Below are 20,224 nucleotides of genomic sequence, written 5' to 3' on the forward strand. Positions count from 1 at the left end.
ATGCTCAGAGCGCCGCGCCGCAGGAATGCTGTCCGTCCGGTCCGTGTCAGAGCTGCCCTCCAGCAGGCATCAGCAAGGGTCAAAGGTCAGGTGACCTTCTCAAACTGTTGCAGGTTTATGTTTATTTTGTTGTGTAAATCTTGACCTGCTCCACATCTGCTTGCTTCCCCTGAAAGTATCTAGTTAAGCTCAATTTACTTTACTTATTATTTTAATGTACTTTTTTTTATTTCCTTTTACTTAATTTTTTGGGGTTAATTTAATTTATTTTCTACCTTTTATTTTAATTTTTATTTTACTTAAGTTTTTTGTGTTTATGCTAATCTTGGTTTATTTTATTTTCCGTACTTTCGTTTTACTTAATTTTTTATTTCAATTTTATGTTAGTTTTATTATTATTACGGAACACTACTTTTCTTTCTAAGTCACTTTTATTGTATTTGTTTTTGAAATTTAAATTAGTTACACATATTCTTATAATACTTTTCCGCTATTTTAGGCCCTAAAATAGTTTGGGATATTTTTTCCAAACAGCAGGAATAAAAATATTGAGTCCTTCCTCCCTGCGCTCACATCTGTGACTAAAACAGCAGCAAACAGGTGCAGCAGGTGTCTCCACCCGCAGACTCACCTGGCCACTTTCTGCTAGCCCCGCCTCCCTATGACGTCACAGACCTGACTTTCAGGGTTTGGGACAGAAACTGGACTTGTGGCGGAGGAGAAGGTAAGGAACTGCTTCAGTTATAGTCTGTTTGTCGTTTCCGGTTAGTTTGGTTTAATTTGAGTGAAATTTAAAAACGTTCAGATGTTTGGGTTTTTAAAACGAGGGTTCTGCTCAGCAGCCTGGTTCTGAATCAGCCTCATTTCTGATGTCTGCTGGTTAAAATCAACTCCAGAAGCTTCAGCTGAAGCTCACCTGTGGCCCAGGTGAGCTGCTGGGAGGAAACAGGTAGAAGCTGCTGATCCGAGGCGATTCATGCGGAAACCTGCCGGGATTCCTGTCCGCCTACCCGGTGAATTCCTGCGGTCCTGGTTCTGTTTGTCTCGGAGAGGAGCTGCTGCAGCTTCAGGTCGGGTCCAGGTGTGACGGACCCGGCCCACCTGTCAGCGGACTCCCGGGTTTTCCGGGGTAAATGACGTCACGTTGATGAATTTTGGGAAGTAGAGGTTCCCGTTTTGTTCCCCTTTCTGCCTCCTGCAGGTCAGACGAGGTACAGTCACATATTAGCATCTATTATTTGGGTTAAATGGTCGGTTAAAGGAAAAAACGGGTTCACTTTTCAATCATGTTATTTATAAATGTTAGTTTCAAGCTAAACAGTTAGCAAGTTAAATATTAAGCTAAGAGCTAGCAAAAATATTTAATTTATAACCTAAATATTTAGTGAAGAAGCTAGCTCAGAGCTAAATATTGCCATCATCCTAAAATGATTAAATTAATATTATTAATCCCAGAGGAAAGATAATGGCTCAAATCATAAGTTATTTGATTGCAAATAACTATAGCAAAAAAATAAAATAAAAATATCACCTCTTTTTTCTAAAGATGTTTTAGGGAGAAGAAGAGAGTCTGGTGTGGTAGATCTGAGCTTCTATTGCTCTGGTGTTTAGGGCCTGTTCCTGGGCGGCCAGGATGAGGGCCTCCGTGCTGTCCTTGAGTCCAGCTTTCTCCAGCCATTGGTAGGATTTCCTGATATCAGCCACTTCAGTTATTTGTCGGTGGTACATCCCATGTAGGGGCTTGTCCTCCCATGATGGTTCCTCCAGCACCTCGTCCTCTGTTCCCCATTGCCTGAGACATTCGCTGAGCACATCATCTGTTGAGGCTTTGTCCTTGATGTATTTATGGATCTTGGATGTTTCATCCTGGACAGTGGCTCTCACACTCACTAGTCCTCTGCCTCCTTCCTTACGGCTCGTGTACAGTCTCAGGGTGCTGGATTTGGGGTGGAACCCTCCATGCATGGTTAGTAGCTTCCGAGTCTTAACATCCGTGGCCTTCATCTCTTCCATTGGCCAGCTAATTATTCCGGCAGGGTATCTGATTACTGGTAAGGCATAGCTGTTTATTGCACGGATCTTGTTCTTGCCATTGAGCTGGCTTCTCAGGACTTGCCTTATTCGTTGGAGGTATTTGGCTGTGGCTCCTTTCCTTGTGACCTCATCGAGGTTGCCATTTGCTTGTGGTATTCCCAGGTACTTGTAGCTGTGCTCTATGTCTGCTATTGTTCCCTCTGGGAGTGAGACCCCTTCTGTGCGGACGACCTTCCCTCTCTTTGTAACCATCCGGCCACACTTCTCTAGTCCGAATGACATCCCAATGTCAGTGCTGTAGATCCTGGTGGTGTGGATCAGTGAGTCGATGTCTCGCTCGCTCTTGGCGTACAGCTTGATGTCATCCATGTAGAGGAGGTGACTGATTGTGGCCCCATTCTTGAGTCGGTATCCGTAGCCAGTCTTGTTGATGATTTGGCTGAGGGGGTTCAGGCCTATGCAGAACAGCAGTGGGGACAGAGCATCTCCTTCAGAACCATCAGAACCAATCAGAGGTGAGAGAGAGTGGGCGTGACTCTCTGCTCTCTGGGCTCTGATTGGACAGTAAACAGGAAGTTCCCCTGACCGTGAGAGAGAGAAAGACCTTTGATTGGATGGAGAAACTGGTTGGATCCAGAAGGTTCTGGATGTTCCACCAGGTCAGAACCGTCACCAGTCTGAGCTGAAACGTTCTGGGGAAAATCTGGAAAACTGGGATTGTGGAAAAACCTAGAAATGGATCAGAATAACTTGGTCGGGTAAAGTCCATCTTCCTTAGACCCGGTTAGACTCCGAATGATGATTCTGATGGACCGGACGGCTGATTTGTGGAGGTCCAAACTGGACCGGGTTCATCACTGCTGCAGCCTGAAGCCCAGCATTTTTCAAATGTTGGCAGTTTTTTGTGAATTTCACAAACATTTTTTAATTTTTTTTGCTCTGATTTACACCCAAATGGCCATGTGGATCTGGGAGTTCCCAGTTCCCTGATGGAAAATTTATTTTTTATTATTTATTTACATTTATTTAAGGCAGACTGCTGTGAATTCATCAGTTTTTGCCTTAAATCTTAAAACCTTCAGCTGATTTTATCAGTAAAAATACTCCATCACCTTTAACTTCCCAGCTCTGCTCCATTGGTCCATTACATCAGATCCCAACGAGGGGAGGAAACTGTGCTGCAGCCTTTATTCTGTCTTGTCCTTATCTTTAATTTAACTCCTAACATCCTGAAAGTGAGGAGAGACCGGATGCTGCAGGCTGTCCCCGTCCAGTGGACACAAATAACCTGCAGCCAAAGAGCTTCCGGCTCTATCAGCCAATCAGCTTCCAGGGTTTCCAGTCACATGGCCTGGGAGCTGCAGGAAGCCGGTCAGCTCTACCATTACAGCTCAGCCCAGATGCTGAGTCATCACTTCTGCCTGACGGATTTGTGACGTTAACCTGGCTCCGCCCCCTTTTTCACCTGCTCACACCTGTTCAGGGGCCTCGTGTATCAAACCCTGCGCAGTTTTCACACTAAAACTTGGCATATGGACAAATTTAGAAAAGTGTGGCTCACAAAACAATCCGGATGCATGAAGCTGTGCTGCGCTCAGACCTGCTCACCTTTCCTTTATTCATCCTAACTTACAGGAAACGGAGCAGCTGCTGCTCCGCCTGTCGCCTCCACAGAAACATCTTAATGTAAATTACAAATACCTGGAAGTCTGCCGCCACATGAAGGAGTAACCATGGCAACGGCCTTGTTTGTAGCAGAATAAGTATTTATAATGATTATTGTTATATATTTTATTTAAAAGGTGTTTTCAGGGCACAAAAATAAAAATAATAAATAAGAAACCCTCCAAAGTAAAGAGTAAAGCCTCCGGGTCGGACCTGCTGCAGCAGCAGAGCCTCCGGGTCGGACCTGCTGCTGCAGCAGAGCCTCCGGGTCGGACCTGCTGCTGCAGCAGAGCCTCCGGGTCGGACCTGCTGCTGCTGCAGAGCCTCCGGGTCGGACCTGCTGCTGCTGCAGAGCCTCCGGGTCGGACCTGCTGCAGCAGCAGAGCCTCCGGGTCGGACCTGCTGCAGCAGCAGAGCCTCCGGGTCGGACCTGCTGCAGCAGCAGAGCCTCCGGGTCGGACCTGCTGCAGCAGCAGAAGCTGCATTCACAGAGTAGAGATGCTTTCTGTCCATAAGGCGCTTTCACAAAGCGGGCAGCTCCACTGGAGGACGGCTGCAGCTGGACCGGTACCGGTACCGCTGGTACCGCTCTAAGTTCTGCTCTGAGCTCCAGGATGATTAGTCTGGATGAATCTAAACGCTGATGGACCATCAGATCGATCTGATCTGTGATCAGTCCTCCATCAGAGCCAAAGCTCCTCAGGTAGCGGCTCACCTGGATCAGCTGCTGATGGACCTGATCGTCTCCTGATCAGAACCGAACCTGGTGGATCCATCTGCTGATCAGCCTGTTTTCTCTCCAGTCAGAATGAAATGAGCCTCAGATGCTTTCAGACGATGAGTTACATCTTCATGAGACAAACTGAGGAAGTTATTATTCACTCAGAGGGAAGTTTTACCTTCCTTTAGTTTATTTATTTTTCAGGTTATTGTCTGAGGATAAATGTGGTTCAGTTTCATCGTTTAAACAATAAAATATTAAAGTCATAAAATCATCAGGTTTGATTCCTGGTCTGAATAACTGAATGTCATCAGGTTTCAGTGGATTTATGAGAGTTTTGACACTTTGTAGTTTGATATTGTTCACAGATAAAGTTTGTGTGGCTGCTGCAAATTTTCACACAGGGAAAAAGTGACTTTGATGAAAAGTTCATCTTTATACACGCCGACTTGTGCATAAAATATGTTGCCACACATTTCTTGCTTTAACGTGAGCACCAGGTCAGTCAGTCCTGCTGTGCTGTTCCAGGTTTCCAGGTGTCAGTTCCAGGTTTCCAGGTGCAACCTGATCTTTGGACTTTCTATCTGACGGGTTCTGGGTTCACGGTGATGTTCGAATCTGATCCAGTTCCAGTCTGTTCCCAGTCCAAACCCACCAGAAGTCGTTAGTAAAGTCAGTCAAAAATAAGCAGCAACATTTTGGGTTACAAGGAAGAAAAAAACATGACTTAATTTTCAGTCATATTTTTATTCATTAATCTGTAAATGTCAGTTTCAAACTAAATATTAAATTAGCAATCTAAATACTTAGCTCTAAATTAAATGCATAGTTAATTAATGGTCAAGTGCTAACCAACATGGTAATACTAAAACACAAATTATATTATTCAAATTATATTTGCCCTTTAAAGACTAAAACTCTTAATGTTGACATAATCTACTTGCTCCATGTTGTATTTGTCTTGTGCTTTACTGTCTGTGGTTTATTTATTTTTTGTTTTGCTTAAAAATGGTTAAAAAAAATAAAACGGAGAATGTGAAGTGAGGAAATGAAAATGCTGCACTTCAAAATAAGAGCATGAATATGTGTCTAACTACTTGAAGAATCCTTTATTTTATAACCAAAACTTCAACACACGTCAAACTTTATTCAACTAAACGTTTGCAAAACAGGCCAGGAAATTGGTGTTTTATAATTTATCTGGAAAAATAACAGGGGAAGCTAAGCGTTAGCAAAAGCGCTAAGCTAAAACTTAGCTCTGTTATTAGCGCATTAGCAGAACTGTGCCGCTGCTTCTGAACTTAATAAACAGGAAATGTGATGGTTAACCTTCATGATTCCTTGTTTTCTTTTCATTTTGACTGAACTGGGAGTAAATTGGTCCAAAAGTAAACATTGATCTGAACTGGTCCAGAACTGGGCCGGGGAGCAGAGCCGGTCCAGAACTCGCTCACCGGGTTTCTCCTCCACAGCTCGGTTCTGTCCAGCGGCTCTTCAAAGATGGCGGAGGCACCAGAACTGTTCTCGGAGCAGGAGCTGACCTGCTCCATCTGCCTGGACTTGTTCACTGACCCGGTTTCTACGCCCTGCGGACACAACTTCTGCCAGGTAACGCCCTCCTGATGCCCCTGGGGCGCCGCTGTCTGACTGACCTTTGACCTCTGTGTCCCTGCAGGCGTGCATCGGCGGGTACTGGGCGTCCAGCTCGGTCTGCACCTGTCCTCTGTGTAAGAGGCAGTTTGACGAGCGTCCCCAGCTCAGCATCAACAAGGTCTTCGCTATGATAGCCGATAAATTCAAGCAGACGCGTTACGGCGCCACGGGGTTCTCAGCGCCAGTGGGGAACGGCTCGCTGGACGCCATGGAGGACGGCCGGAGCACCAACCCGTTCCTGTCGCCGCTCCCGGCGCCGGCGGCCCTGGGGGACGTGGTGTGGTGTGACGTCTGCTCCGGGGTGAAGCAGCCGGCCGTCAGCTCCTGCCTCACCTGCACCGCCTCCTACTGCAGTGAACACCTGCAGCCACACTACAACACCGCCTTCTATGCCAAGCACCCGCTGCTGGACCCCCAGGAGGCCCTCAGGGGCCGCACCTGCTCCACACACCGCCGCCTGATGGAGGCAAGCAGCAGAACCTGACCTTCAGGATCAGGGCGATCCAGATGCTCCAGACCTTCTGGATTCAGTCTGGATTCACACTGGGTTCACACTGGGTTCACACTGGGTTCACACTGGGTTCACACTGGATTCACACTGGGTTCACACTGGGTTCACACTGGATTCACACTGGGTTCACACTGGATTCACACTGGGTTCACACTGGGTTCACACTGGGTTCACACTGGATTCACACTGGGTTCACACTGGATTCATGCTGGGTTCACACTGGTCTGCTGAGCAGAATGAGCTCTCCTGTGTTTCCAGGAAGTGTTCCAGGCTGAAATGTAGGAGTGGATCATTTTATCCTCAATAAGTTGAAGTTTAAGACAATTTTTATAATAGATGTTACAATAAATATAAATTATTCTACCGAACTGCAGCTAGCATAGCCTGTCATCAATACTAAGGCTAGTTAGCATAGCCACCGCTGATAAACTGATTTCCTGTAACGGTAATTTGTTTCTCCTCAATGTTCACAGACTTAGAATTATTTCCTTCACTGGCTGTTCATGTCTGTCTGCAGTGTTTTGTCTCCATGTTGTCCTGCTGAATGTCTGGGTCGTCGTCTCTTTGTCTCCAGGTCTACTGTAAGACATGTCAGCGCTGCATCTGCGCCATCTGCGTCCTGCAGGATCATCGCACTCACAAAACCGTCTCCGTCCAGACTGAGAGACTCAGCAAACAGGTAGAGAGGACAGGACCTGCATCCTGCTCGGGTCCGGTTAGCTCTGCAGGTTCTTCATCACGTCGTGTTTGTGTTCAGAAACTGGTGGCGAGGACAGAGCAGGAGATCCTGAACTGCATCAAAGAGAAGGAGATCCGTCTGAGCGACCTGAAGAGGAAGCTGGAATCCGTGCAGGTCCGGTTCGCCTCACATTCTTCAGCTCTAATGGTTCTGGTCCATTCCTCCTTTCTTCATAGTTCCCATCAAGCAGTTGTACTCTCCCATAGTGCAGCAGATAATTGAACATTTCAGCAAAAATTTTTACTCAAGAATTGTATGTCAAAATTTAAGATGGCAGCCATTTTTCAAGATGGCCTCCATGGTTATTATGGAATTTTTGCACTAAAATTGCCAATTAAATGAAAGTGTTTGGTGTCAGGCAGAGACCATAGAAATAAGATATGTTTTCTTGTGTGATGTTGTTTCCTTTTTCTGGTGGACATTTTTCAAAATGGTTGCAATGGAGAATTTGTTTGCACTAAGACCTTCAGTAGTTATAGCCAGCGGTGGGTACAGCTAACCAAAACGTTTGTTTCACTAATTCATTAAATGAGAATTTTAGCTCTGCTACCGCTAAACACAAAAATGATCAGAAGCTAATGCTACACATAAACAATTGGTTTAAGCTAATCCTATGCTGCTAAACTGCTAACCATAGAAAAAATGGTGGAAGCTAACGCTAACCATTGCGGCGAGTGTCTCGGTCTCTTTCACGTTTTCATCTCCTTCCTGTTGCTTTAAGACTCATTAACAGCAAAGTTCAGTTTGTGATTTTTCTACATATTATTTTAAAGTGAATATGATGGCCAAAGTTCATCCACATCATGAACATGGCGAACATTTTATGACAATAATTGGCTTAAAAGTCTCAGAAATAGCAACCATCTTGGAAAATGGCCATCATCCTGAAATTCAAGTGGCTAATGGGAGCATGCTAATATTTATGCATTTATCTGCGTTGTGGGATTTTTACGGTAATATGCTGCACTACTTTGACGTTCAGCATCAGCAGTTCTTTAGACTTTCTGAAGGTCTTTGCCGGTTACTCTGGACCGGGTCAGAACTTCCTGGTGAAGTTCTGTGTGCTTTGGTCTCAGAACTACGCAGACAAAGAGCGAGGCGATGTTGAGCACCTTCTGGATGAAGTGTCCGCCTCGCTGGACCGGATCCGGACTCAAGTGGTGGGTGGGATCCAAAACCAGCTGGAGGCTGTGACGTCGAAGGGGGAGACGATGGTGCACCGCCTGGAGGCGGAGCTTAGCCAGCTGACCGACAGGAGGGCCACGCTGGAGGTCCAGGCCATCAGTCAGGATCACATCAGCTTCCTACAGGTAGCAGCTAACCGGCCGGTGTTGGAGGCATCACAAGTAAAAAACTTCTTCACCTTCTTCTCTTCTTCCCCTCATCTCAGAGCTTTGAGGAGGCCACGGCTCCGCTGGATGAAAAGAGACATGATGACGCTGATGAAGAGGCCGAGTTGTCCCTTCACTTCCACCTGGACGATGTGAAGAGCAGTCTGTCCGACGTCAAGATCAAGGTAGACGAAATCTGGATGGGAGAGATCCGCCCGAGGGCCTCCAGAGGTTCTAGAGGCTCCAGAGACTCCAAAGACTGTAAGTCAAACATTCATGAAGGGTGGGCCTCCAGGTGAGAGGTCAGAGTCTGAACGGCCTCTGTTCCAGTTCCACCAGGTGACCTGATGGCGGCCGAGAGCATGATGAGTCTGAGAGGGAGCAAGTCGACTCTGAGGATGAGTCAGTGGTCTCTGAAAGGTGAGACCAGAGACCAGGGTCAGGGCTCAGGGTCAGGGCTCAGGGTAACGGCTCAGGGTCAGGGCTCAGGGTCAGGGCTCAGGGCCACGGCTCAGGGTCAGGGCTCAGGGTCAGGGCTCAGGGCCACGGCTCAGGGCCACGGCTCAGGGTCAGGGCTCAGGGCCACGGCTCAGGGTCAGGGCTCAGGGTCACGGCTCAGGGTCACGGCTCAGGGCCAGGGCTCAGGGCCACGGCTCAGGGTCAGGGCTCAGGGCCACGGTTCAGGTCCACGGTTCAGGGTCAGGGCTCAGGGTCACGGCTCAGGGCCACGGTTCAGGGTCACGGCTCAGGGTCACGGCTCAGGGCCACGGCTCAGGGTCAGGGCTCAGGGTCAGGGCTCAGGGTCACGGCTCAGGGTCAGGCCTGACCTTCCTGCAGTGATTGGAGAAATAAAGTCCTTATGTTACTGGAGATGTTTCAGTTTTGTTCTGTTTTCCTCCTCAGACATGAAGAAGAGTAAGCATGTTACAGGTACGTAGATTCAACAGTTTTACATTTGTTCAAGTTGGACTTGATCTTGACATGCAGACAGTCATCCCACTGAGATTGTTGGATTATTACTGCAATACACAGATTACAGCTAATAATCCTTGATTTGAACTTTAGAGAACATGAGAAGTCGACTGTTTGTCGGTTCATCAGTCTGCGTGGCTGTTTCACCTGAAACAGCCACGCAGACTTCAAGGGTTTTAGATCCAGACCTGGATAAGCCTCTGGTTGGGATTCAAACCCAGGACCTTCTTGCTGCAAGCCAATGGTGAAGGCGACTGCTCTACCACCAGGAAATATCAGTTGGACCTAAAACTCCTGAAGCTTTTCTATTTTAAGAGAAATTGATCAGATCAGCGGTTGCTATAACAACAATGCTCAAAAAGTCCACTGCAGGTTCTCAGTCCAGTTGTTTTGATCACCAAATCATCCGGTGCTCTGGAGAATAAAGGAAGGTCATTTCTGCACTGGAGTTTTTCTTCTCAATGTTCTTCTTTGTTCTGTTTTAGGACTGAAGAAAGCCCGGGCCTACATAGGTGAGGTGTACCTCGAATCATTGACCTCTGTCTGATCTTACGGCTGAAAGGCATAGATGTTCTCCGAGACAGAACTGTTTCTTTCTGCTCAGTCTGTCATGACCTCTGTTGTCCAGCCGAGACCTGAATGTATTTTCACATATCATCCTGTGCTTCTTCAGAGGATGTGACGCTGAACCCAGTTACGGCGTACCCATTCCTGATCCTTTCAGAAGACAGGAAGCAGCTGAAGAGAGGAGAGAAGCTGCAGTTTTTCAGAAACAGCCATCACCGATTCGACGTCTGGTCTTGTGTCATTGCCAAGGAAGGGTTTAGCTCTGGGCGTCACTACTGGGAGGTCAGTCAAGATCTTGTTTTGTTTGGCATCAGAGTGGCGCTTACATTCATTTTACTGGCCAGTTGTTGCTGACGATGAGGTAGGTGTTGAGTGGCTTCTTGTCTTCCTTAAATACCTCGTTTCCATTGACTGGTGTGGAACAGTTCGGCGATGTTCGGTACACTATTTTGTCTGTTTCCATTGTAATGGCGGCCTGCCGTTCCTGGGCTCCCTTCAGTTGTAGGTCCAAAGGACAATGGTACAGTACCGTTAGTCACACAGCCCAGTCCATTGATTGGGGGATGGGAAAACGACACACAGTGGATCATGTTTGTTATTGTACTGGTACCGTTAGCGTCATGTTAGGTGTTTGGGTTTAACTGCGTCTGTCCAGTGAGAGTCCTGCTGATAGTGGAAACGCTCTCCTGAACATAGTGGACCGTAAAATAGCGTACCGGACCCCATCGACCCGTACCACGCAGTGAAAACGAGGCAAATGATCAGGATGTTGTACAGGCCACAGGAAGATCCAAGTTTAAAGCTTGTCTTATATTTGGATTTTTTTCATGGTTTGAGATGTTTGGACATAAATATCTGGTCTAGATGAGGATCAGGCTCCTTGTTTGGTTGGAGATAAGCTGATGATCTCACTTTATTTCCAGGCCAAAATCTCTGAGGCCAGTATTCACATGAGATCTTCTCTAACACTGAACATACCAGAGAGTAAGAATCTTGTTGAAAGATTCTTACTCTTTCAACAAGAGTCAGAGAGGGCCTGGACCACTGGAGATTAGGGTGAAGAACACATTGTTCAGACTGTTGGTCACAACAATGGGGCTGAGACCCTGTACCAGGACTTTGGTGTGGGTAGCACCGAATGGTAAGGACTCAAATGTTGGAACAGATTGGGACTTTCTGGATCAGGATGTTGTCTTATTGGTAGGCCAGCTCTACTCATGGATGACAGATCAAGAAAGCCAGAGTCTTCTGGAGTTGCTATGTGCTGAGATGTTGCCAGTTGAAGGTGATTCTTGTCAAGGGTCAAGATCTGATGGAGTTCTCCTTCAGAGGGAAGCTCAGGATCTCAATGTTTATTAATCTTACTTTGTAGGAGATCCTGGTCAGGTGTTCAATCTGGATTAGCGGGTGATGAAGGTGAGGGTGACGCTCCTCTGTTTGGTCTGTCTCTTCTTAGAGGTCAGGATTTGATCAAGAAAACACAAACACTTGAGTCTGTTCTAGTTCTGCGTTGATCTGGTTGAGGATGAGAGCCTTGTTGAGGGTTAAGATCTTGTTCTGTCAGGATGAGGGTCAGAATCTTACCTGGTTGGAGGTCAAAGGGTTGGGCTCTTAAATAATGTGAGATCTTGGTGGTCTTAAATTCAAGGTGATGGTTACACTGTTTTGCCAGTCCAGCTCTCGTTGAGGACTAGTGGCATCTTCTGATGGATCCGTATGTAAGTCTGGGTTTTGTAGATGAGTCCTCAGTCTGCTGATGTTGTGGAGATCTGGTTGAGGACCTGAGTCTCTTTCAGGGTTTTTTCTTATTTGGAATCAAGGTCATGTCATGGCAGGAATCTCTGGATCTGATGATCTCTGGTGGGAGGCCAAGTGTCAAGTTTTCTTCACAGGGTTGGTCAACAGAACCAGAACTTGCTTTAATAGACCCTGGTTTGTGTCTTGCAGGTTTCTGTTGGGGAGAACAAGGACTGGAAACTGGGTGTGGTAACTGAGTCGGCCCAGAGGAAAGGCCTGTTTGACATGAGTCCCACAAACGGATACTACGCCATCTGGTGGTGCGGCAGCCAGCTGAGGGCGCTCACTACACCGCCTCTGACCAAGGTCTGTGATGGTGCCATTTCTGAAGTTAAACAGTCAAAAATTAGTTAGAAAGCCAAATGTTTAGCTTCTACTCTAAATGCAGTCTGGAAATTAAATATTTACCATGAAGGAAAATAATCAGTAAATATTTAGCTTGCTAATTAAACATGTAGCTTGACGCTGACATTTATAAATGAGTAAACATGGTGAAAGTATGACTTTGAAATTTGAACACCCATTCTCCTCTTATGACAGGCTAGCAAACCCAAACATTGCCGTTATATTTGACTGGAACTTTGCAAGCGATGCCCTTTAAATACCTGAATCCAACTGAGAATGAACGTTTGAAAGCTGAGGGCAGAAACTCATGCTGCCACCGGCTGCTCTCTGTCTCCGCCCTGCAGGTGAAAGGTCACCACCCGAAGCTGCGACAGGTGGGCATCTTCCTGGACGTGGAGGAGGGTCAGGTCTCCTTCTACAACGTCAAGTCAGGAACGGAGATTTACAGCTTCCACACAAACACAGAGTTCACCGAGAGGATGTTTCCTCTGCTCGGCACCGGAGACAAGGAGGTTCCTCTGATCCTGGCCACCGCCCAGCATCACCCCGCCTGAGGGGAACCGGGCCTGGACCGGGTCTGGACCAGGCCTGAGGGGAACCGGACCGGAATCAGGCTCAGACTTTACGGAGGAGGGAAGGAAGAGGTGGAGCTCCTGCAGAACGTGGAGGTTTTCTGCAGATGAACCGGACAGGGTCCTCAGATAGAGGAGCCTTTTCCTCCTTTAAGACGATCATGCAATAATATATTAGATGTAGTGATTTATAAGTTAAATCAGTGTTTCTCCACCTGGTCCTCAGCCCCCCTGCTCTGCATGTTCTAGATGAGCCTCTGTTCCAGAACAGCTGATCCAAATGACTGCAGGACCATCAGGAGCTGCAGATCCTGTTAATCACCCAGAGATACAATCCAGGTGGCAGAAGGGAAACACCTGAAACATGGAGGACAGGAGGCCTGAGGACCAGGGTGGAGAAACTGAGTTAAAGTGAATGAATTTATGTACATAGTTACCATGTTGAGGCTCAGAGTTTGTAGTTTATGAAGCCAATCTGTGAAGATTAATGGAAATACTTGGATGGTATTATGGTGGAAATGTGGAGTTTTTTCCTACTTTAATAATAAAATATGGGAGGAATAAAACCTGTGGCAATGTAAAATATGTCTTGATAACATACAGAATAATCAGTTGTTTTAGAGTTCTAGTTTTTTAAATGAATTGATTTGCTCTTGTCATTATTTGCATAAGGAAGCAGTTCTTACACTAGATCTGAGTTGGAAAACCGGCTAAAGGAAAATGCTGGAAGGATTTCCCTGTAGCTCAGAGAATAAACTTTAAAATATTTTAGTTCATAGATCAAAGATCAACCTTCAGACCGCTCAGGTCCTGGTTCTGCTCTACATCAGAACCAGAACCAAATATGGAGAAGCAGCATTCAGCTTCTATGCACCGCAGATCTGGAACAAACTTCCAGAAAACTGCAAAACAGCTGAAACCCTGAGTTCCTTTAAATCCGTACTAAACCGCTTAGAGTTGGTTTGGTTAATAACTGGATTATAGATTAATTCCAGGCTGAATTACATTTTTCATTGTTTCTCTTTATTCATGATAAAGTTTTTATCATGTCAAAACTTGAAGCTGCACTGTGGATGAAACCTGCTTTAAACAATGTTCAGATCATTGGTTTGAGAACAAACACTGCCAGGAGGATGTGGTGTGCTACATAACAGCAACTGATGACAAACCTGACCCAGTTCTACTGGTTCTATCAGGAATGGATGAGAACTCGTGATCTGAGGTGTATGTAAACTTCTGATTTTAAGATAAATTAATCTGTCAGTTCTTAATAATTTTAGCAAATAGAAATAATTTCAATAATTTTGACCTGAACCTAGAGCAGTTTGGTCCGATTTAACGACAGTGAGAAAAAAGGTGTATATAAACTTCTGATCTCATGTTTTCACTTTTATATTTAATTTACAAAATAATTGTTAAAGTGTGAATTCACGCCCTTATTTCAGCGTTAAGGTGACTCCTGGTTTTTGGTTGGGGTCCGAAGCCAGAGGGCAACAGTTTTCTCCTCATTCAAGTTCATATTTTATTTAACATAAATCATATTGCAGTCAAAGTGAACAGCTGGGGTTTCAATATACACAATAGAATCGTAACATTTCAAGCCCCTCCCCCCAAACCCTCCCCAAAATAAAAATCAAAAGCCCACCCACACCCCACTCATTTAAACAAGCATCCCCCACTAAGCTATGCCCCGCCCACATCATAATAGGCCCCGCCCATCAACATTTCATGGGATTTATTGAGCAGCAAACTCCAAACAGATGGACTCCATCTTGTCCTATCAGGTGGCTCCTGCAGGAATAAGCCCCGCCCATGCCGATCGACCCACCAATCAACAGCTACAAAGACTTTAAGGCATGTTCCCTCCATCAAGAGTTGCGCCCCCCCCCCTCTTAAAACTAGCTCCTCCCCTTTACTCAGACCCCTGACCTCCCACAGCACCCCAACAGGGGGCGTTGTGGCCACTTTAAGCTAAAAAAAACTAAAAATATTTAAGAAAAAAATTAAGGCGAATCTGCTCCCTCTGATTTAGAAGCTCCGCCCCTCTGTTACACTTCCTGTGAGAGCGCAGTGAGAAGCCCCGCCTACTTTAAGAACGCAAAAAGCTCCACCCATCTGGAACACTTCCTGCAGGAATACTCGGAAAAGCTCCGCCCCTTCAAACTTTGTGCAAAAATGTTAGGACAAAGCTCCGCCCATCTGCTGGACTTTAAGAAAAAAGAATGCTCACTCTCAATCCAAGATCTACCCAGAGACTTGTGAGAAGCCCCGCCCCTCTGCTAGACTTCCTGTGGAACAAAGAAATAAGCTCCGCCCCCCTTAAGACAAAATCATCCAATCAGAGACTTCCTGGACAAAAATGAGAAGAAATTCCCACAGGTAGAAAGCAAAAAGCACAAACTTCGTGCAAAAACGTTAGGACACAACTCTGCCCCCTCTGTTAGACTCAGTAGGATCAAAGAGAGAAGCTCCACCCCCTTTCAAGAACAAGAAGCCATCCAATCAGAGACTTCCTGCAGGAAGGAAGTGAGAAGCCCCGCCCCCTTTGCTAGACCTGCAGGATGCAGCAAGCTGTTTGGAGTTTGCTGCTATTTCTCTGATCTGTAGCCAATGAATGAAGGCGGTGACAGGAAGGGGCGTGTCCTACAGACCACCTTTGTGATGTCAGGCGTCTTCGCCACGCACTCAAAATAAAAACAGGAAAACAATCTGGTGAGCATCATTATCATGGGCGTTGTGACGTTGATCAGAGCAACATTCACAATCACCCCTCCCCCACATCTGTCCATCCTCAGCACCCCACCTTCATCCTCCTCCTCCTCCTCAGCAGAGTCCGCTCAGATGTGTTGTCGTTGGTGCCCCCCCCCCCACCGTGGCGTATCATGGCTGAAGTGAAACAGAAATGAAGGAAGAGGAAGAGGAGGGGACAGGTGAGGAAGAGGAGGAGAGGAAGGTGCAGCTTCTTCTTCTGTGGTAAAACTGGAAAGCGTGTTGCGTCGTGCTGCTTCCCGTTGCCATGGCGACCGAAGAGGAGCAGAGGAGGAAGGAGGGGTCAGACAGACAGGGGGAGAGGGGAAGTGGGAGGAGCTTGGAGGACGGCGGGACAGGGCGGGGCTACTTCAGACATCTCTCGAAATAGGTGGCGCCAACGTAGCCGCCCCGCAGCGAGCGGTGGACATTCTGCTCGAAGAGCCGCCGGTTCGTCTGCAGGACCTCCGCTGCCTCCTTGTTCAGCGGGTCCTCCGGGTTCGGCTCCTGGGGGTCAGAGGTCACATGATCAGCTGGGGTCAGGAACATTAGCTGAGCTGAACAGAACCGCCTGGAACCAGAACCTAAATGTTTCTCGCCGGAAGCTCTGACTGGGTCCAAACTCTTCTGGTTCTGATCCAGTTTTCAGACTGTTTGACTGGTAGAGGTGAACCTGTTCTGCAACAACATGATCCAAACAGAGCATTCTGGGTGAAAGTACACGTGCATCAACTGTAAAACAAGCTTTGTTGCCTTCACTTGAGTTTAAAATAAAGAGATAAAGCCTGGCGGGGCGGGAGGAAAAGCCTGGAGGCCCACCAGGCTGAAAGTCCAGTGAGGGAAACTCTGGCTTTACTCGAGTCTAACTTATCTGTGATCATCAGCACAGAATCTGGCATGTAATAAATGTCAAAGGAAGACAGTTAGGCTAATGTTACAAGTAGTTGCTGATCAACAAGAATAAAAAACACATAAGAATATTTACTTAATAAAAATTGTTTTCATACTTAAAAACAAGAGGGAAAACAGACTAAAGCTGTTTTCCCTCCTGATGGTCCGGTCGACCCGGTTCTACTGGAACCAGAACATCTGCTCCACCTCCAGCTGCTGTGGTTCTGAGTCAAACCAACCTGTTCCCCTCCTGGCCTGTGGGGGCGCTGCACCCAGAACCACTGAGGGAAACGACACAAAAACCTCTGAAGACACTGAGAGCAACTTCCTTCTTCACCAGATGGAAACAAGATGGAGGCGTCAGATTTTAGCGGTTGGAGGATTTCTCTTTAGGCTAAAGACCTGCTACTGCTAGGCTAGCACGTTAGTTTTGGTTGTATTTACCCAGAATGCCCTGCGCTATAGTCCACTTCCTGCTTTTGGAGCGGTCTACGGTCCGCTTGGCGTTCATATATGGATTCAAACTAAACCAGAGTTCACTTCAACTGAACCCAGACTGAGGTTTGGAGGACCAGAGGTCAGAGGTCGACTAGCGTTCACGCCTCACCAACCCAAACGGACTTTGACTAGGCAGATGGATTGGAGTAGGGTAGAAGTGGACTGAACAGGACTAATAAAATGCTTTCTTATTTATTTTTCATTTTTTTAAAGGAGCTGAAATGTTTTTTACTAGTCAGACTGAACTCACTAGAAATAGATACTGTAGACCGTAGATGATGGAGTTTATTGTCAGAACCGGCTTCCAGTCCTCTCTGTGGACAGAGAGCAGAGACAGCCGTTAGCAACGTCTTCATTTATCACAACAGAAAACAATTCAGGTTATTACTGACTGAATACAAGGACTGAGCAAACATCTGTCATTATCTAAATATATCAGAATACTTTGTTATTTAGGTTGGAAACAGGACTTCTCAGACGTTTTAACCCAATTTATTCAATCAAATTAAAGATGACTGACAGACTGGACACAACAGAACCTCCTGGTCCGGTCTGGTTCTGCAAACTGACCTTAAAATATTTAGGCAGACGTTTCCCTCCAGGTCGATGTTGGGGTGATAAACCATCGTCTCACACTTCACCTTCGGGGGGTCGTGGGGGTAACCCTGTCCTACCTGGAACACACAGACCGGGTCGGAACACCGGGTCGGAACACTGGGTCTGAGACTGATCTTAAAGCTGAAATATTTCACTTTATGTGTGATAATTATAAGTAATATATGAGTTCTAGTTTCATTTCAGAAACTCGATGTTCTAAATATCTGAACCGGATCCGGCTGTGAGGAAGAATTTCTGCCAAAATTCAAACTAAAAATTTACCTTAAAGCTGAAGACAAACTTTCCTCCTTTGTAAAAACCCTGAAAGAGAAAACAAACATTTAATGTGCATGATGAAGAAAAACACGTCTTCATCACCACGTTTCTGCGTCCATCAACGACCTCATGGTTCTGACCTGTTTTCACACCAGAACTTACAACTGGACCACAGCTGAGCTTCTACTGTAACAGATTCAAAACCAAAATACAACTTTTGAATAAATAATCAGTGAATTTTAGACCAGTTTGGGATCAGCAATACCGGCACCCGTCTACACCAGGTGAACATCAGGAAGATATTCTTTACTTTGCTGGACTCAGTAGGAACCCTGAACATTCAATGCAGGACGCTCCAACGTCCCAATGTGCCCTGAACGCAGCAGAGAGGCTGAGGCCAGACCACAATGGCCGCCTGATTGAATTTCACCAAAAAGCTCGTTAAAGATCAGAGACCCGACCAGACGTTCATGGAATGAGGAAAACATTTTTAACATCATCATCATCATGTCCCATTATTATGGGATGCTGGATGAAGAATTAGAGGGAAAATGAAAATTTAATCCAGTTAGGAAAAAGCCCGAAACATAAAAAATAAGGAAAATATAAAGAATTGGAAAAACTACAGATGCAGCAAGAAAATGTGATTATTAACAAAATAATTTTACTATCAAAACATGAGAAAGCAAAACGTTACCATCCATGTTTTTAATGCTGTTAGAGTTCCTGAACTCACCTCGTCTGGCGAGATGATGAGCCTAAAGTTGAGAAGGTCGTCGTCATCGGGGAAGCTGATTTCACACGTCTTTGGCAAGTTTAACTCATTGATGTCTGCAACACAAACATCATCATCATCATCATCATCATCATCCTGAATCCATCGCTTCAGTTCACAACAGAAAACATGGAGGTTAGCAGGTGGGACAGATCAGGAGTTTTATCATCGCCGTGGTTACAGCATCAGAATTAAAGGTGACAACGTTCAGGAAGAACCAGCAGCTGGTCAGAACCGGATCTGGGCCGAGCAGACATGTTGGTTCAGTCAGGATTCACCAAAACGCCCTTCTAACCTCCAACAGCTGGTTAAAACCTCTGATTAAACCAGGTTAGTTGGTTAAAGTCTCTGATTAAACCATTTTGACAGGTTAAAATCTGTCATTAAACCAGGTTAGTTGGTTAAAGTCTCTGATTAAACCATTTTGACAGGTTAAAGTCTCTGATTAAACCATTTTGACAGGTTAAAGCCTCTGATTAAACCAGGTTAGTTGGTTAAAGTCTCTGATTAAACCATTTTGACAGGTTAAAGCCTCTGATTAAACCAGGTTAGTTGGTTAAAGTCTCTGATTAAACCATTTTGACAGGTTAAAGCCTCTGATTAAACCAGGTTAGTTGGTTAAAGTCTCTGATTAAACCAGGTTAGTTGGTTAAAGTCTGATTAAACCATTTTGACAGGTTAAAATCTGTCATTAAACCAGGTTAGTTGGTTAAAGTCTCTGATTAAACCATTTTGACAGGTTAAAGTCTCTGATTAAACCAGGTTAGTTGGTTAAAGTCTCTGATTAAACCATTTTGACAGGTTAAAGTCTCTGATTAAACCATTTTGACAGGTTAAAGCCTCTGATTAAACCAGGTTAGTTGGTTAAAGTCTGATTAAACCATTTTGACAGGTTAAAATCTGTCATTAAACCAGGTTTCCATGGTACCTGGGATTAGGCAGGTGTTGGGTGTAGTTCTAGCAGGGTGTGAACGTTTTAGCTCAGTTTGTTTTTAACTATGGCAGGGGGAGCTAGCCGTCGTTAGCTCCTGGTTGTGGCGCTAACTGTTAGCCTGCCTGGGTAACAACAGCCGGCCTGGACGTACCGATCCTCCTCCAGAGCGGTTGTTTTTACCCGGTGTTTACTGCTCTGTACCCGGCCAGGAAGCCCTGCTGGGGGCCGGGGCAGCCAAGCGGGCCCCGGTCGGGTTACTGACCCACCTTTCTGTATTCGGAGCTGGGCCGCACTGGCTTTCTTCCCCCCGGCTCCGGCTCTGTTTCCTCCAGCAGATTCCTCGTCTTTCTTCTGCTGCTTCAGGGAGAACAGCTTAATCATTTTCACCTGTTTGTAAGCTGATGTCCGAACTCGGTGTCCCTATGCCGGGCGTGAACGTTCCACCAGGTCGCTGTGAGCGGCACCGTACTGTGGATGGAGCCGGTGCGTCTCAAACTAACTAACCACACCGAGAGAAGCTGCGAGCCGCCGAGCCAGCTTAGCTTGTTAGCTGCGCAGAGGCCGGGCAGGGAGGAGCCATGGACGCTGATGCGACGCG

At 46.2% G+C, this 20,224-nt stretch overlaps 2 protein-coding genes across 4 annotated transcripts; one reads left to right on the forward strand and one right to left on the reverse strand.

Moving 5' to 3' along the window:
- The first annotated feature begins 652 nt into the window (after positions 1–652).
- On the forward strand, positions 653–13,473 carry btr30 (bloodthirsty-related gene family, member 30). Of its 3 annotated transcripts, none has more exons than XM_014973411.2 (13): positions 653–724; positions 5,893–6,028; positions 6,096–6,539; positions 7,159–7,263; positions 7,342–7,437; positions 8,400–8,633; positions 8,714–8,915; positions 8,985–9,074; positions 9,558–9,584; positions 10,112–10,138; positions 10,300–10,475; positions 12,141–12,296; positions 12,680–13,473. In XM_014973411.2, the coding sequence occupies exons 2-13, from the start codon at positions 5,921–5,923 to the stop codon at positions 12,887–12,889; spliced, it is 1,875 nt and encodes a 624-aa protein (XP_014828897.2). In that variant the 5' UTR covers positions 653–724; positions 5,893–5,920; the 3' UTR covers positions 12,890–13,473. The 3 variants fall into 3 exon arrangements, with proteins under 3 accessions (XP_014828897.2, XP_087863955.1, XP_087863956.1); XM_088007829.1 differs by lacking the exon at positions 653–724 and adding an exon at positions 766–1,211; XM_088007830.1 differs by lacking the exon at positions 653–724 and adding an exon at positions 766–1,129.
- Positions 13,474–14,404: 931 nt separating this feature from the next.
- On the reverse strand, positions 14,405–20,174 carry ube2m (ubiquitin conjugating enzyme E2 M). The gene is made up of 6 exons (XM_014973421.2): positions 19,893–20,174; positions 18,654–18,748; positions 17,924–17,962; positions 17,615–17,718; positions 17,295–17,358; positions 14,405–16,162 (listed from the first exon to the last, which is right to left on the reverse strand). The coding sequence occupies exons 1-6, from the start codon at positions 20,005–20,007 to the stop codon at positions 16,022–16,024; spliced, it is 558 nt and encodes a 185-aa protein (XP_014828907.1). The 5' UTR covers positions 20,008–20,174; the 3' UTR covers positions 14,405–16,021.
- Between the last annotated feature and the right edge of the window lie 50 nt (positions 20,175–20,224).

The sequence above is a fragment of the Poecilia mexicana genome, unplaced genomic scaffold, assembly GCF_051168715.1.
Source record: "Poecilia mexicana isolate PSO_F unplaced genomic scaffold, ASM5116871v1 scaffold_8, whole genome shotgun sequence".
Classification (NCBI taxonomy): domain Eukaryota; kingdom Metazoa; phylum Chordata; class Actinopteri; order Cyprinodontiformes; family Poeciliidae; genus Poecilia; species Poecilia mexicana.